Consider the following 15,312-nt stretch of genomic DNA (forward strand, 5'->3'; position numbering starts at 1 on the left):
TTATAAATTTTTATTTTAAATAAGCTTTAAAAAAAATATATAATTTTTAATTATTATTTTTAATAAAATTTTAAGTAAACTTATTTTTGTAGAAAAGTTTAGTATTTTTTAGTGGAATATTTTAGTTGCTCTTATTTGCAAAGAATGGCCACACTAGCTAAGACAAAAACATTTTATTAGCTTTTTCCAAAGTTCTGCAAATCAACAACAGCTTTTTATTCGATATGGACTGGTACGTGGGCACTGAATGGGAGGACAAGAGCCGCGGCCTGGCCAAGAAGGTCCTTAACCTCCAGTTCCGTGACATGGAAAAACCAACAACTGCCAGCACAGTGCAGTTCAGTGTCAACAAGAAGTGCGCCAATCTGGGAAACCGAGCCAGCAGCTATTTAACCAACGATGAATCCTCAACCTACCCAACACAGCACTCCTTGGAAATGGGCACATCCGTGACACCCGTGGACTGCTATTTGGAGATTCTACTGCAGCAGTTTCTGCCTGGGGAAACAGCCGCCTGTAGCATTGCCACAAAAGCCGGTGAACGGATAGAGTTCGAGCTGAAGCTGGACAGGATCGTAAAGAACACACAGGTGGACAAACTGAATGCAGCCGAGACCTATGATTTGGCCCTGCGCCTCAAGGAAAGCGGAGTGGCCACGTTTAAAGCCTATCCGAAGTTCGCATTTGATTACTTCACAAGGTCTGCCAAGTTGCTCATCACCTACAAGCCGTTCGACAAGCTAACCAAGAAATCGAATGGCATTAACGGGAGCACAGTCGAGGAGCTATTCATCCAGATCCAGACTAACCTAGCCGCTTGTTTTCTGCAGGAGAAGCGCTACGAGCATGTGATCTACGTCACCCAGTTCGTGGAGACTGCCGAGAGTCCGAGCGAGAAGAGCATTTACAGACGTGCCTTGGCTTACTATCATCTCAAGGAGTTCGCAAAGGCACAGGCCACCATCGAGCGGGTCGCTGGCTATGAGGATAAGCGGGAGTTTAGCAAACTACGCGACAACATAGCCGCGAGCTGGAAGGACAGCAATGCCCACTATAAGGAGGTAGTACAACGCATGTTCAGCTAAGTCTTATTAAGATTTTTGCAAGGTGTTTATAAAATAGCTTATATATTTACAACTCTACTTTGATTTTCTACTTTTCCTTGGGTCTGACTTAGTCTTCTTGTTTTTAGGATCAAGCTTGGCGCGTTTATTCTTGAACTTCATGCCGCCGGGCAGCTTGGGTCGCTTGCGAGAGGACTTGGCTTCCGTTTTGAAAAGTTCTATGGTGGAAAATATTTTAAATGATTAAATTGTTTGAGAGTTTAGCTGCAATACGTACCCTCGTCTGGCTCCTCGCCCACTTCCTCCTTGTAGTATTCGGCATCATCCTCGGGATCGCTATCATGACCTTCCTCCGCCTTTCTGGCGGCCCACTTTTCGTCCTTTTTGAGCTTCAAGTTACGAGCCCTGTTCTCGGCTTGCTCCTTCTTGCGCTGTTCTTTAAGCTTCTTTTTCTTTTCGACCAGCTTCCGCAGCGTTTCCTTTTCGTCTTCGGTCTTGACCACATGGTCGTGATAAAGGACTTCGCCAGTCAGCAGTCCCTCTTCAATTTTTATCAGCTGCATGGTTAGACGGGGTCCGATTTCGTGCAACTTGATGGAGCTCTTGTTGTCCTCCAGGTTTCCCTTGCTCTTCAGAGTTTGTGCCAATACCACATGCGACTGCTCGTCGTCCTCCGCCTCGGATTCGGATGCATATCCATCTCTAAAATAGAATATGTTTAAATCCATACTCGAAAAAGTTAGAAAAGTCATTACTTGGTTACAAAATCCACCACTTCGTTGCACTTCCCCAAGTTAGGCACCGTGCCCTTGAGGATCTTCTGGACGGAGCGCTTCAGGCCCACAGGTACTACTTGCACCGAATAATGCCGCATCTCGACCAGCTTCGTTTCCGGGTTGTAGGAAAACAGCACACACCGACGGATAGTGCCTATATTGACCTGCGCCAGATTGATGGAAGGGAACATATTCTGGAAAGTGGTGGCCATCAGTTTTAAATGCTTCCCGTCGCCACTGAAATTGTTCATGATCACGAGCGGCGCATGCTTGAAGTGTTCCGGGTCGATCATCTGCTTTTTGCTGCAGGAAATCACATCCCTTGCCAACGTGAACTGATGGACCTGTTGCACAAAACAATAAAATAAGTTTTTGAAACAAAATCCAGGACATCTATGGTTCCTGCTAAAAACAAACCTTGAAAGTCAACGAAGGACCTCGCGGAAGTCGAACCACTTTAAAGGACAGCTGCGTGGAGGCCTTGTTGAAGATTCCCATGTGTGAAACGTGGAAAAAGCTGCTGAGACTCACAAAGTCCTTGATGCGGTTCATCCGTTTCTCGCGCAGATTGGTCGCCGTGAACGGCTCCATGATGCGCCGAAAGTCGAGGGTGAGGTCTGTGATGTACGGACATGTTAGTCCTCGGTGGATAACGAATGAATGGGGCGCCTCTACTATTTCGCTCGGTTCACTGGCCTTAAAAGCGGCAGTTCGCGTTTTTGGATGCACCTTCTTTTTACCGCGTCCCATGTTTTCCTCCTGTTTCCAACCGCACGTGTTAAAATCAGTGTGACCGGAGCTCCTCAATATACCAACAGTGATGCATACCTAGCTTTTTTGCAGCTGTTTATGGGATTGTTTGCAAATATATTATATATATTTTTTTAGGTTTTTAAGAAAATTGTATAGAATTTGTAGTAAAAAGATTTATTTCCAACACACACATCAAGTTCATTTTATTTAAATTATATTTATTTAATCACACTTAACATAGCAAACACAAATGATGTTATTTCGTTTCATTTATGCATTTAAAGTTTTACAACTGTTTTGTTTTTGTTTTGTTTGATTTGTATTATCAGCTAGTTTTGAAAAATTTTCTTTACTTTGAGGCCAATTGATTTATTTAAAAACAATGTGAAGTGAAAACTGAACAAGAAAGTCCGCAAATTGCTTGGCGAGGAGCTGCTGAAGGATTGTTGAAATGGAGATTTGCATCATAATCGAAGATATCCGGTTGTCGTTTGTCGAAAAATTAGAACTATGTATTTATGTTGCAAAAATTAATAATATTAATATTTTTAATATTAGCATATATGTATATTTATATAAATTATAGTTCTACAGCTTAAACTGAATTTGGAGTGTTTAGTTTTTGCTTATATATTCATTCCCGTTTTTTTATTCTGCAGACATCGACGACCACGGCGATCGTTTTATGCGATACATATATATATATATTTATTTGTTTTTTTAAATCTGTATATATATAAAACTTCAGTTTAAACCGCAGTTAACTACAGCCGGATGTATTTTTCGATTTTTTTGCTGACGTTTGCTTGTGGTGGTGAATTGATTTGAAATTTTTTATGAAAAACTGCTAATGGCTGTGATTGAAAAACACAAAATCTTCTGATCCTTTTCTTGGTGTTGTTGTTGTTGTTGTTGTAGTTGTAATTGTAGTTGCTGCTTCTGCTTATGTTGCTGTTCTGGCGGTTGCGGGGGGTAGCGATATTTGCTTGGGGCGGTCACTGACAGCACTGCTTGCGCACATCGGCTGTGACAGTCGGCTTAACGTCGATGGGCTCCACGTTCGACGGACGAATGACATCGCCTTCCGGCGGATCTCTGATCTGTTTCTGCGAAACGATGCGATAGATTTCTAGCGGACGAAAGCGGAAGGATTACAAATTATGATCATCAAAGGATAATTCATTAATCTCACCTGTGAGTATGTTTTGGAATGCCGTTTCAACGTTCGTGGAGTCGAGGGCTGAGGTTTCTATGAAACTCAAGCCGTTGCGCTCGGCAAACAGTTTCGCCTCATCCGTGGGCACGGAACGCAAGTGCCTCAAATCGGACTTGTTGCCCACCAGCATGATGACAATGTTCTGGTCGGCATGGTCGCGCAGCTCCCGCAGCCACCGTTCCACATTCTCGTACGTCAGATGCTTGGCGATGTCGTAGACGAGCAGGGCACCCACGGCGCCGCGATAATAGGCAGAGGTGATGGCGCGGTAGCGCTCCTGTCCGGCCGTATCCCAGATTTGCGCTTTAATTGTTTTCCCATCGACCTGCGAGAATGAGAATGTTGAATAGTGACAGTAATTGGCAATTTTGCTGAGATATCCTTCGCGTTGTGGGTTTCGCCAACAAAATCAATAAATAAACGCGAAGCAGTGATGCAGTGGTGGTGGTGGCATCTTGTGTAACACTTTCAAAGGATTAAATTATAGTTTCTTTAGTTTGTTCCATAAACTAAGCTATATAGTTTACTAAATGGCTCATAAATTGTGAATGGAAGCCACTGGCAATACTTAATTTATGGAATCTCGCAGACACTTTCTGAAATTGAATCTTATATCATGAATGCCACCCCACTGTGCATGACCTCCCGGCGAAACCCTCACGCAAATAAACTTTCCACCTACTTTAAGAGGGTGGGTGGTTGGAGGAGAGCTCCTAGCGCCCAACCACCCACCGGCAGCCCCCTCTATTTTTTGTTACTCACCTCTATGCTGCGCGTTGCAAACTCCACGCCGATTGTCGACTTGGACTCCAAATTGAATTCATTGCGCGTGAAACGTGAGAGCAAGTTACTTTTACCAACACCCGAGTCACCGATAAGGACAACTGCAAAGGATTAGATAGCATTAACGTTATTCGCGGGTATGGCATTCGGTAATCGAATTGCATAATATGTGGGGTGGGTGTTTGTGAAGGAGGGGGGGCCGGCCACGGCCACGGCACTCCGTGTCTTGTATTTTACGGCTGTCGGGTGGCTCTCCGGCTATAGGTCAAGTCCTTCCCCGTCGAACATTTGCTGGCAAGGTCAGTGAGAACATAAAAGCGCTATGCTCGAGGGATTTCAGAGCGTGGTAAGAAATGTTTTACGATTGGGGCAGTTGACGGCTGGGAGTTCGAGTATATATTATGGAATTTTATTACATTATTGAGTGGGTTGTGCAAGGACTTGCTACCTGGATACATGGGCTTTCATTTGTGACTCTTTTTCGGACATTGTTGATTCAGTTTGTTTGCCCAAAGTCCTTCGGAAAACAATAACAAAAAAGAATCAAACCCATTTGCGTATTATCGTCCCCCAATCGGGGGAACAGCTGAGACAGCGGCCTGGTTACAGTTATCGCCGAGTGACCACTGCTGTGAGAGAGAGCCATCAGTGGTGAGTCACTCTCTTCCGATAACTCGACGATCTCCAAGTCTGAAGAAAAATTACACTTCTCTAAACGGATGTTGGAACTAATTAAAGCGGAGTAATGGTCCCTCATACTAATATAGGCCCCAACCCAGACCACGTTATATGATTATGTGCTTATCGCAGTGGAATTCTTCAACAGTTATTTTTTTTTTTAGCTCTATGAGTCATGCTTAGCCAATATCGTGTAGGGTGTGAAATTTGAGGAATCATCATGCATGTCACACATTGACAAGTTCACATGGCTGCTTACTTGAATTGACCTAAAAAACAGATAAGGGTTTAAATATTTGACAAAAGATGGCCCAGTCTCTGTATACTTTTCCTTTAATGATATTCAACCACTGGCATGACTTGAGCTCAGCTGTGATACGAGACTTTTTAAGCGCAATTGAAATTTATGGCGTAGTAGTTTCCGAACAAAGGAGAACTGAGAATTGATGACCCCGAACATAAACAGAAAGCGGAGAAAGATGTGGGAAGTTGTGGTAACGATTTGTCTGCGAACTATCCATTTCTTCCCACTGTATCTCCACTCTCAATTGGAGTTTCAAACACAGAGAGCGCGGCGAGAGAGAGAGAGAGAGTTTGGAATTCTCAAATCTGCAGAAATCTGAATGCAAAAGCCAGCTGTACAAAAATAATAATACTAGCTTGGAATCTAATCACGAAAGAGTGGGCGTTTAACTATTTAATACTCCTCCCTAAACAACGTACTCGCCGTACTACTTTTATCGCGATTATAAATACGATTTAGCTTTTTTTTTTTTACCTTTTGTATGCAACGTGGCGAGAGCAATGGGACGGACGGTAATGACAAAACAGACAGTTAACGGCACAGTACGCATACTTCTTCCCCCCCAAAAGAGAGCGCGAGAAAAAGGGCATCCAACTGCTGCAACACCAACAGCAACAACAACAACATGAAGAAGAACTAACTCAGGGGGCGTACTTCTTTGGACTTATTTTTGGGAATTAATCACACACACCAGACCAGACCAGCAAATGAACTTTGGGTTTTTTGTTCACCAACCGACATGACTGCACTTTTTGTTATTCTCCAATTAGTTTCAATTAGTGCCATTGTGTCCATGGCGAAGAGAGAGAAAGAGCCTGAAAGACCGACCGTCCGTTGGCTCCTCCGCCGGTAGTGGCCAGGCCATGTCATGTTTATAATTACCTTTGAACAGATAATCGTATTCGTCTTCTCTTGCACCCATTTTCTCTGAATTTGTTTTGCTATCGCTCGCGCCTGGCTGTGTCCCTCCTGGTTACTCCAGATCCGTGCCTTTAGGTTTCAATGCCGTGTCGCAAAATCCAATAATTCCTGCGCACCGCCGATTTCTTTATGCGTTTCTCGCAGCTCACACACTTTTTACACTTTTTTATTTGTAGTTGTAGTTGTGGTTGTAAAGAAAAAGAAAAATGTATATCAGTATTTGGTGGGCGAATCGATGTGTTTTCAGTCCGATTTCGGTTGCCCCGTATTCAAGCCTCTGGTCGGCAACTAATGCAGTATTAATTTGCTAATTGCAGCTGCTCTTAGCGTATTTATTTATAATTTTTTCTTACACGAAACTTAGTCACTCCCAATATACATCGAAGTGAAGTTGGCTGCGGCTTGTATGTATTGTGCCGTCATGCGGCAGTGTTGCCAGACATTCAAAAAAGCTATATCTAGCGGGAAATAGTGACAGAAGCTGAAAAGTTTAAAAAGTTTATTTTTTCATATCCATATCCCAATCTTTTCATAGCAGAAATAAAAGAATATTTTCTATAAAACGACATATAAAAAACATTTTTTATTAAAATATAAAATACTTTTATAAAATCTATAAATTAAGTATAATGTGCAGTTAATACTCGCGTTTTACTTTGATCCTAATATTTTTTGAACATTTGTTCCTATTACTATTAAACACGAGCCCGTTGCAGTGCCAGGGCGGGATAGATGAGTAATAATCCGCCGGCAATGTATGTGATTTTAGAGCCGACGCACCAGAAAGCTAGAAAAGATTTAGGAGCTTAGCAATGGAATCATGAGCTGAATAACCACTATCTTCTTACCAATGCAACCCACTACGGGGCCTAGAGCTCGGGCTAAAGCACCGAGGGAACGGAATATACCCAGTACTGAGCCTTTCTGGTCATCATTTCCATACTTGGACACCAGGGTTGTGAGACAGGTCACCGCAAAGGCGGTGGAGATTGCGAAGAGGATCATGCCGGCGTAGAGCATTCGACTGCCTTCGGCCAAGCCAACTAATATAAAGGCCGGAACAATTAAATAAAGACTAAAGATGGCATAGCCCTTGATCTTGGCTTCCGGCAAACGACGAACCACCGATCCCTGTAGCAGAGTCATGATAATACCTACGAAACAATATTATTCAAATTATGAACATAAATATCATTTAGAAAGTCTCCCTCACCTGTGGTCAAGAACATTTTGGCCTGATCCATGGAGGTGTATCCAAATTTATGGTACATCAAAAAGGTAACTGTGAATTCCAAACCGGAATACAGAAAAAGGTATAGGAAATAAATCAATCCAATGGATCGTAATGCATCGATGTCTTTCTTCGGTACATTTTTGATGGCGGCAAACCTAAAAATATTCAATAGTTAATGGGAAATTTTAACCCCTTGATCAGAGATTATGTTAAAGGGAACTAAATCGAGCCTTTTCCTTGTAACCAATACTAATCATCAGCCGTACTTGTCAACTGATAAGACAATCAAACAAACGTGCCTGTCCAGCCGGCCAGATAATGTTCATTAAACCAGTCAGACAACTACGCTTGGCTTGCAATAATGAATAGCTTTCGAGTTGGTCACACGACGGGTTCCGGCTACACGATAATTAAATTCCACCTTACCTAAATATGGCTGAGAAGTTAAGCAATTGCAGGCCATATGACAGGGCCGATGAGATCTCCTTAACTCGTTTTTCCTAAAATAACAATATTTTAAGTAATGCTGAATATTTTTTACATTCTTATACTGTACCTTGGGCAAAGTTTCACGCAGACAGAATGCCACCACCAGGAGATCTCCTGTAGCAAGTCCACACGCCAGGAGAGAAGGAAGAACAAACCAAGCGCCTCCGCTGGCACTTTTATCCGAAAATATAGCGAACATGGCTCCAATCATTGGTCCCACAATGAAGCCCAGGGAGAAAGCGACGCCCACAAGGGCCATGCCTCTTCCCCGCGTCTTGACGCTGGAAACATCCGTGATGACTGACATGCAGAGCGAGATGTTTCCTTTGCTGATTCCACCAACAAATCTGGCCAAGACAAACAGGGCAAAGTTGCTGGAGCATGCCCAGATCAGATAGGACAAAGCAATGCCGGTCTGGAAACAAAAAATCATTATTTTTATAAATATTTATCCTTAGTTTGGAAATTCTACTCACCGCACAGACCAGCAAGACCGGTTTCCGGCCGTAGTAATCGGATAATCCACCAACAATTGGACTGGCCACAAACTGCAAAAAGCTAAACATGGAGCCCAGAAAGCCTCCAAAGAGCACGGATATATACCTCTCCGGAGCTCCCAAGAGCTGTTGGAACCATCGCACCCGCTCCGTAAGCACGGCGTACAAGCCGGAAGCATCATTTTGGCGATAATACTCCAAAAGTGATGGCAAAAGCGGAAGAATGATGGTGAACGCCAGTAGATCAAATAGAAGCGATATGAAAACAACATATATCATTGGATCACTTTTCTCCAGTTTTTTACTATTTTCTTTTCCATTCTCGCTGGCTTCCTTTTCCACTTTGTTGTTGTTGAAGTTGGAGGTTGCTGTTGCATTGGGGCGACTTCTCAGGTCGGCCATAATTGTGTTTAGTTGGGTTCTTTAATTGTGCCGTTATTGCGTGCGTGTACATTTACCACTCGGACATAACTGCGTAACTTCTCTGATAGCTTATGGCCCCAAAAACAAGAAAAAGAGCAACCAACTGCTCCAAACCGCCACCAGAAGTGAAAGTTGAAAAAGTAACAGCTGATTGGAGTCGGCCAAAGATGGTCAGACTTCAAAGGGTTGAATCCAAACCAAATAGATACACTTTATAGTGTTTAAATAACTATACATATATATTTTTTATTTTCTAGTTAGCATTGTGGAATATTTAAAAACTTGTTGCTTAAATTTAAATTTTTACAAAACATTAAGTGTTGCAAAAGATCTGCAGACTAAGCAGCTGGCAACAATTGGAAAGGGGCGCACGAATAACTTTACAAAGGGATTTTCATTTTGTCTTTTTTACTATTCTATTGAATTAGAAATGTAAGGCTTTTAATGAAGTTTAAGCTTAATTTGTAGACTAAATATGATATTTTTCATTTTATGTAGCTCTTTCCCAATACCATTTGAAAACACTTCAGATTTAAGCACTTTACAACACAGGCTAATACGGCTGAATAATTTGTTGATTGATTTGCCGTAAAATCTAAATATTAATTAACAAAATTAGACAAAAATGTCAAAGGTAACTGTACAGGACATAGAGGCAGTGGACGACTACTGGGGGCCCACTTTTCGGTCGATTCTCGAGGGTAAGAATTGGTTCTATCTGAAATATGTTTTGTTTACGCCCATTGGCTTTGTAAATCCGTCACTCCATAGGAAACAATACAAAACAGATAAGCGAACAATTGGACCAGCGGATTCGGAGTCACGACAAGGAGATTGAGCGGATATGCAACTTGTACTACCAGGGCTTCATTGACTCCATACAGGAGCTGCTGCAGGTGCGCACACAGGCCAAGCAGCTTCATGACGAGGTGCACTCGCTGGACACCTCGCTGCGCCAGATTAGTGCCTCGCTGATTCAGCAAGGCAACGACCTGGTTCGAGCCCGCCAAATAGAGTCTAACTTGGCCAGCGCTATTGAGGCTCTGAAGTCCTGCCTTCCCGCGCTGGAGTGCTACATGAAGTTCACGCAGCAGGCTAAGAACAAGCAGTACTACCAGGCTCTGCGTACTTTGGAGACGCTGGAAACGGAGCACTTGTCACGGTTGAAAACCCACAACTACCGGTTCGCCACCCAGATGCAGATTCAGATCCCAATTATAAAGGAAAACATCCGTCGTTCCTCCGCCTTGGATTTCCGCGAGTTTTTGGAAAACATCCGAAAGTTCTCTCCGCGTATCGGGGAGCTGGCCATCACCCACACTAAACAGCTCCAGAAACGGGATATCAACGCCATCATCGCCGAGCACATGCAGCAAGCGAACGGCGACGCAGCCGACGATGACGCCAATGTGAGTGCCCAGGACCTCATCGACTTTTCGCCCATTTACCGCTGCCTCCACATTTATATGGTCCTTGGGCAACGGGAGTACTTTGAAAAAGACTACCGCCAGCAACGGCGCGACCAGGCCAAGCTTGTGCTCCAACCGCCCCCCAATATGCACGATAATTTGGAGGCTTACAAGACCTATATATGCGCGATTGTGGGTTTCTTCGTTGTGGAGGATCATGTGAAGAACACCGCTGGCGATGTGGTGACCAATAGCTACTTAGAGGACCTGTGGTCGAGCTCTCTGACCAAGTTCATGAACGAGATCAGCATGAGCTCCTCCTCCTGCACTGACCCGAACATCCTTCTGCGCATCAAGAACTTGATAATGCTTTCCATCAACACGTTCAAGTGCTATGGCTACACTGTTAACATTCTCTGGGAGTTGCTCCACAATATGCGGGATCATTACAACGAGGTATTAGTGGTTTTTTGGTGCATAGTTCTATATACAATCATACTTCTTTCAGGTTTTGCTGCAACGATGGGTGCACGTTTTCCGCGACATTCTTGACAAGGAGCAGTTTCTGCCGATGGTGGTCCAGAACCCTGAGGAATATGAAGCTATTCTGGAGCGCTTTCCTTTCCACTCTGACCAGCTTGAGAATGCACCGTTCCCCAAGAAGTTTCCCTTTTCGCGCATGGTTCCGGAGGTGTATCACCAAGCCAAGGAGTTTATGTACGCCTGCATGAAGTTTGCTGAAGAGCTAACCCTGTCGCCCAACGAAGTAGCAGCCATGGTGCGAAAAGCGGCCAATCTCTTGTTAACGCGAAGCTTCAGCGGATGCCTGTCGGTGGTTTTCCGCCAGCCCAGCATCACACTGACGCAGCTTATCCAAATAATCATTGACACGCAGTATCTGGAGAAAGCTGGTCCGTTTCTCGATGAGTTTGTCTGTCACATGACCAACACGGACCGAAGTGTGTCACAGACTCCCTCGGCCATGTTCCATGTGGCTCGACAGGATGCTGAGAAACAGGTTGGCCTTCGCATCTGCTCCAAGATCGACGAGTTCTTCGAGTTGAGTGCCTACGACTGGCTACTGGTGGAACCACCGGGCATAGCCTCTGCCTTCATCACCGACATGATTTCGTATCTGAAGAGCACCTTCGACAATTTCGCCTTTAAGTTACCTCACATCGCCCAGGCAGCCTGCCGGCGCACCTGCGAGCACATTGCCGAGAAGATATACTCCATAATGTACGACGATGACGTAAAGCAGATTTCCACGGGGGCGCTGACCCAAATCAACTTAGATCTTATGCAGTGCGAGTTCTTTGCAGCATCAGAGCCCGTTCCTGGACTAAAGGAAGGCGAGCTGAGCAAGTACTTCTTGCGCAACCGCCAACTGTTGGATCTGCTTATTCTCGAGGAGTGGAGCACGTACTTCCATGACTACGGAAAGCAGGAGAACCGCTACCACCTGGTCCAGCCTCAGTCGATTATTGTGATCCTAGAGAAGATCCGAGAGGCGGACAAGAAACCAATTTTCTCGCTGGTGCGCAAAAACGACAAAAAGAAGTTGCTGGAAACAGTTCTCAAGCAGTTGAAGCACATCGCCGAAAGGCAGAACTAGGAGGGTTTTTTGAGTTTTAGATCGCCTTTCTTTAATTTATTATTTTAAGCTAAATCGGCTCTCATATGGAAAAGTATTTAGTAATCATTAAGTTTTGATTCGATTTGTTTTTATAAAAGACAAATTTCTAATTGAAACTGCTCGACCCGTACAACGAGTAAAATTGTATTCTCTATTTTGATTTGTATGTACAAAAAGCGGGTTAATTTTTAACTCTTTTTTTTCTGTTTACGTACGGATTTAAAATAGGAATAAAATTATAAATGAGGGCAGAGAAAAACAGAGAAACGGCTAAATAACAAATTGTATATAATTATTAGATGTATGTAGCGTACGTGTATGTGTAGGTATATTCCGAACATTTTAGTAGTAAACTAACTTCTATGTTACGTATATGCATTGTTTGTGTTTCATTTGTCAACTCTTCGTTTCCAGATGCTTGGGCGCATCGGCGTACGTGAACTTGAGGCGGAATGCCTCGGCCAGCAGAACGTTGATTTGGCGATCGGACCAGTTATGGGTTGGCAGATTTTGTAGCAGCAACATGAGACCCTGCCGAATGGACATTACCATCAATTGGTTGGACAAAAGAATTAATTTTAATCAATGGGTTACCTGGAAATCGTTTTGTTGCATCAGCTGCTCCTTCCAGTGCAGCAAAAAGGCGGCACACACGTACAAATGGAACAGGGCGAACCCGTCAGACTCGGCCAGATATGTGTCCCACAAACGGATGGTGCAGTGCAGCGGTAGTTCGCGTGTCAGCAGATTATTCATCCAGCGAAATGAGAATTGCAAGTAGTCGACACCATGCGTCTGTAAATGACGGTGTAGATTCACTGCAAAAATGGATAATTAATTGTCAGTCATTATAGGTGGGGAAGGGTTAAGGTAATTGTGGAAACAACTACGTAGATCATCACAGACATTATCACCTATAATCTACATCTTTAATTTCTACGTTTCTACGTTGCCATCAACGTTCCATTTATCTTATCTTATATTTAACCTCGTTTATATCCATCTTTTATCTTCTTTTATTGAAGATATCTTGAAGAGACATACTCAAACCCATAATCTTACCGTCAATACGTTGTATAAGATCCTTGAGTTGGTTGACCTTCTCCTGGATGCCCAGTTGCGCGAAGATATAGTTGTCCTGAATGCAATCAAGAAACTTGGATAGGCACCAAAATGAGTCGGCTTCGATTATATTACGAGTTGCCTCCGGCAGCGTAGACATGTCATACTTTTCGAGATCCGTGTCCGGCGACAGAGCCTCCTGCAGAAAGACAATGAAGAAGGGCGTAACCAGATCGTTAATGCCCTGAACATAGCCGGAAGCTGGATGTCTTATTGCCCAGATAAATAGCACTCGCTCGAACATCTCTTGGACAAGCTTCTGCTGGAAGAGCGGAATTTGGGGATTCATGCGAGGCACATCGATGTGAATCTGGCGGTACGTATCCTGTTGCGTCTCATCCTGACTGTCCACGCGGAAGTAGTTGTGCCTGAGGTCTTGGTAGCCCTGTCGTTTACTCTCCAGCACCGCCATCCGCCGTTCGCTCGAGGGTGGAAGATATTTTGAGAGCAGCCTCCAGCTAACAGCGCGCATCTTCGGGAAATTATTAGATTTATTTTAACTTCTAGTCAGTTTGTAAAAAGGGATTTCTTACTTTTCTGGGAACTCCCGACCAGCTGATTTTCTTGAGGGCGGCCAGATCCAGTTGAGGCGAATCGAGAAGTACCTGGAACTTTTCAATCTTCGTCTCATACTCGCTGTCCTGGCAGTCTGACCTTATCTTCTGTAGCTGCGGCCGACCCGGGTAGTTCCTTAATCTTGATCTGTAAATGCAACCTCGATTATTATCCATGGCGGGTTTCAGTTCTTGCGTTCTTGACTCTAAACTTGGTGACTGGGACTCATGGGAAGGGCTAAGGAGTGGCGTTTGATTAGGAAATAGAATTTAGGTTGGTTATCGTTAAATTATGTTGGCAAAAAAATGGTTTAAAAGTGACTGAGAGCTCCCTGAAACTTTAGTCGATCAGGAATTTATAAAGTTAATTATTTTTAGAAGCGAGACCATGCTTACATCGCAGCAGCTTACATCCCACTCCGCCCCTGACTTGTTTGCACAACTGCTCTACTCGAACTCAACTTTCTTTTTGACTTCCCGGTTCCGCTTCCTCCACTAACCACTCACCTGTTCTCGTTGCTGTCCGGTAGCGATCGGCGGTCTTCCTTGCCATCCTCCGCCGGGTTCCTACTGGGCGTTATCACATCAGGACCGCAGTCACTTAAGGTCTTGGATGCGTTGTGGTTCTGGTTGCTGCGCGAATGCGTTTCAATCACATTAAGGGCTACCGTCTGGGACACTTGGCGAGAGATCCGTGCAGTCTCTATAGAGGATCATCAAGGGGAAGACAAATGAAAAGGTTTTGTAAACAAGAATAATTTAACTTAGGAAGTTTTATATTTTCAGACAAAGAAGCTTGACTCTTTCCGAAGGAAAGATTTTTACCGCCGGCTCCTGCTGCTGCAGCTGCTGCTTCAGAGTTGCTGATGATGCAGAATTCGTCATCGCCGGTGTCCCAGGCATCGCTCACCGACTGCTGATAGTCCCGGAAGGTGGACACCATGCCAACTCCAAGTCCCGCTGGCCTATCAAGCTCCCGCTTGGGACTGGGCCGTCCGGGCACCCTTCGTCCGCTGTTTTTCCAAAAGGTCGAGTTTGAATTTGAGTTTGCGTTGGCCAGGACCCCGGCACCGCTGGCTCCACCGACTGTTCCTGTTGCTGCTCCGGATCCAGCTGCTGCTCCAATATTTACTGTGGCGGAATCTGTTTTGCTTTTTACTGCAGCTTGCTCTACATTATTATCCATTATACGTCCCCTAGGTCCGATTCGATGTCAGCGTCATTATTTTGCATCTCCAGACAGTGTTACCGTTCTATCATTTGTTATTTGGGGCGCTCAGCTCTTCGGCAGTGATGTGAAATAGGCTGTGATTAAGATTTCATTTGTATTACTTAAATTTAAAATATATTTTATTAGGTTTAAAGCCTTTAAATATTCAAACAAACTAAAAATGAATTATTTTATATTTAGGAAAAGAATACGCACATTTAGAGTGTCTTTTATATCTGTTAC

The 15,312-nt window shown here is 43.9% G+C and overlaps 6 protein-coding genes across 7 annotated transcripts; 2 read left to right on the forward strand and 4 right to left on the reverse strand.

The window, feature by feature from the left end:
- Positions 1-120: 120 nt before the first annotated feature.
- On the forward strand, positions 121-1,142 carry LOC6501288 (peptidyl-prolyl cis-trans isomerase CPR6). Its single transcript, XM_001954891.4, has one exon. It carries the CDS (start codon positions 225-227, stop codon positions 1,083-1,085), a length of 861 nt encoding a protein of 286 aa, XP_001954927.1. The 5' UTR covers positions 121-224; the 3' UTR covers positions 1,086-1,142.
- LOC6499294 (protein Peter pan) lies at positions 1,077-2,652 on the reverse strand. Its single transcript, XM_001954892.4, has 4 exons — positions 2,258-2,652; positions 1,820-2,184; positions 1,342-1,766; positions 1,077-1,282 (listed from the first exon to the last, which is right to left on the reverse strand). The coding sequence occupies exons 1-4, from the start codon at positions 2,588-2,590 to the stop codon at positions 1,140-1,142; spliced, it is 1,266 nt and encodes a 421-aa protein (XP_001954928.1). The 5' UTR covers positions 2,591-2,652; the 3' UTR covers positions 1,077-1,139.
- A 138-nt stretch (positions 2,653-2,790) lies between these two features.
- On the reverse strand, positions 2,791-6,947 carry LOC6499293 (ras-related protein Rab-11A). The gene is made up of 5 exons (XM_032450843.2): positions 6,849-6,947; positions 6,457-6,656; positions 4,572-4,693; positions 3,786-4,134; positions 2,791-3,722 (listed from the first exon to the last, which is right to left on the reverse strand). Exons 2-5 carry the CDS (start codon positions 6,494-6,496, stop codon positions 3,589-3,591), a joined length of 645 nt encoding a protein of 214 aa, XP_032306734.1. The 5' UTR covers positions 6,497-6,656; positions 6,849-6,947; the 3' UTR covers positions 2,791-3,588.
- A 108-nt stretch (positions 6,948-7,055) lies between these two features.
- Positions 7,056-9,303, reverse strand: LOC6499292 (major facilitator superfamily domain-containing protein 10). Its single transcript, XM_001954894.4, has 6 exons — positions 8,695-9,303; positions 8,286-8,633; positions 8,156-8,229; positions 7,709-7,884; positions 7,344-7,649; positions 7,056-7,282 (listed from the first exon to the last, which is right to left on the reverse strand). The coding sequence occupies exons 1-6, from the start codon at positions 9,115-9,117 to the stop codon at positions 7,191-7,193; spliced, it is 1,419 nt and encodes a 472-aa protein (XP_001954930.1). The 5' UTR covers positions 9,118-9,303; the 3' UTR covers positions 7,056-7,190.
- A 61-nt stretch (positions 9,304-9,364) lies between these two features.
- LOC6501289 (exocyst complex component 6) lies at positions 9,365-12,555 on the forward strand. The gene is made up of 3 exons (XM_001954895.4): positions 9,365-9,839; positions 9,910-11,003; positions 11,056-12,555. Exons 1-3 carry the CDS (start codon positions 9,764-9,766, stop codon positions 12,160-12,162), a joined length of 2,277 nt encoding a protein of 758 aa, XP_001954931.1. The 5' UTR covers positions 9,365-9,763; the 3' UTR covers positions 12,163-12,555.
- Positions 12,455-15,246, reverse strand: LOC6499291 (TBC1 domain family member 22B). Of its 2 annotated transcripts, none has more exons than XM_001954896.4 (6): positions 14,685-15,246; positions 14,367-14,562; positions 13,839-14,007; positions 13,246-13,777; positions 12,778-13,001; positions 12,455-12,714 (listed from the first exon to the last, which is right to left on the reverse strand). In XM_001954896.4, the coding sequence occupies exons 1-6, from the start codon at positions 15,043-15,045 to the stop codon at positions 12,580-12,582; spliced, it is 1,617 nt and encodes a 538-aa protein (XP_001954932.1). In that variant the 5' UTR covers positions 15,046-15,246; the 3' UTR covers positions 12,455-12,579. The 2 variants fall into 2 exon arrangements, with proteins under 2 accessions (XP_001954932.1, XP_044571994.1); XM_044716059.1 differs by having other exon boundaries at positions 13,839-14,097.
- Positions 15,247-15,312: the final 66 nt, after the last annotated feature.

Source organism: Drosophila ananassae, chromosome 2L (assembly GCF_017639315.1).
Source record: "Drosophila ananassae strain 14024-0371.13 chromosome 2L, ASM1763931v2, whole genome shotgun sequence".
NCBI classification, from domain to species: Eukaryota; Metazoa; Arthropoda; class Insecta; order Diptera; family Drosophilidae; genus Drosophila; species Drosophila ananassae.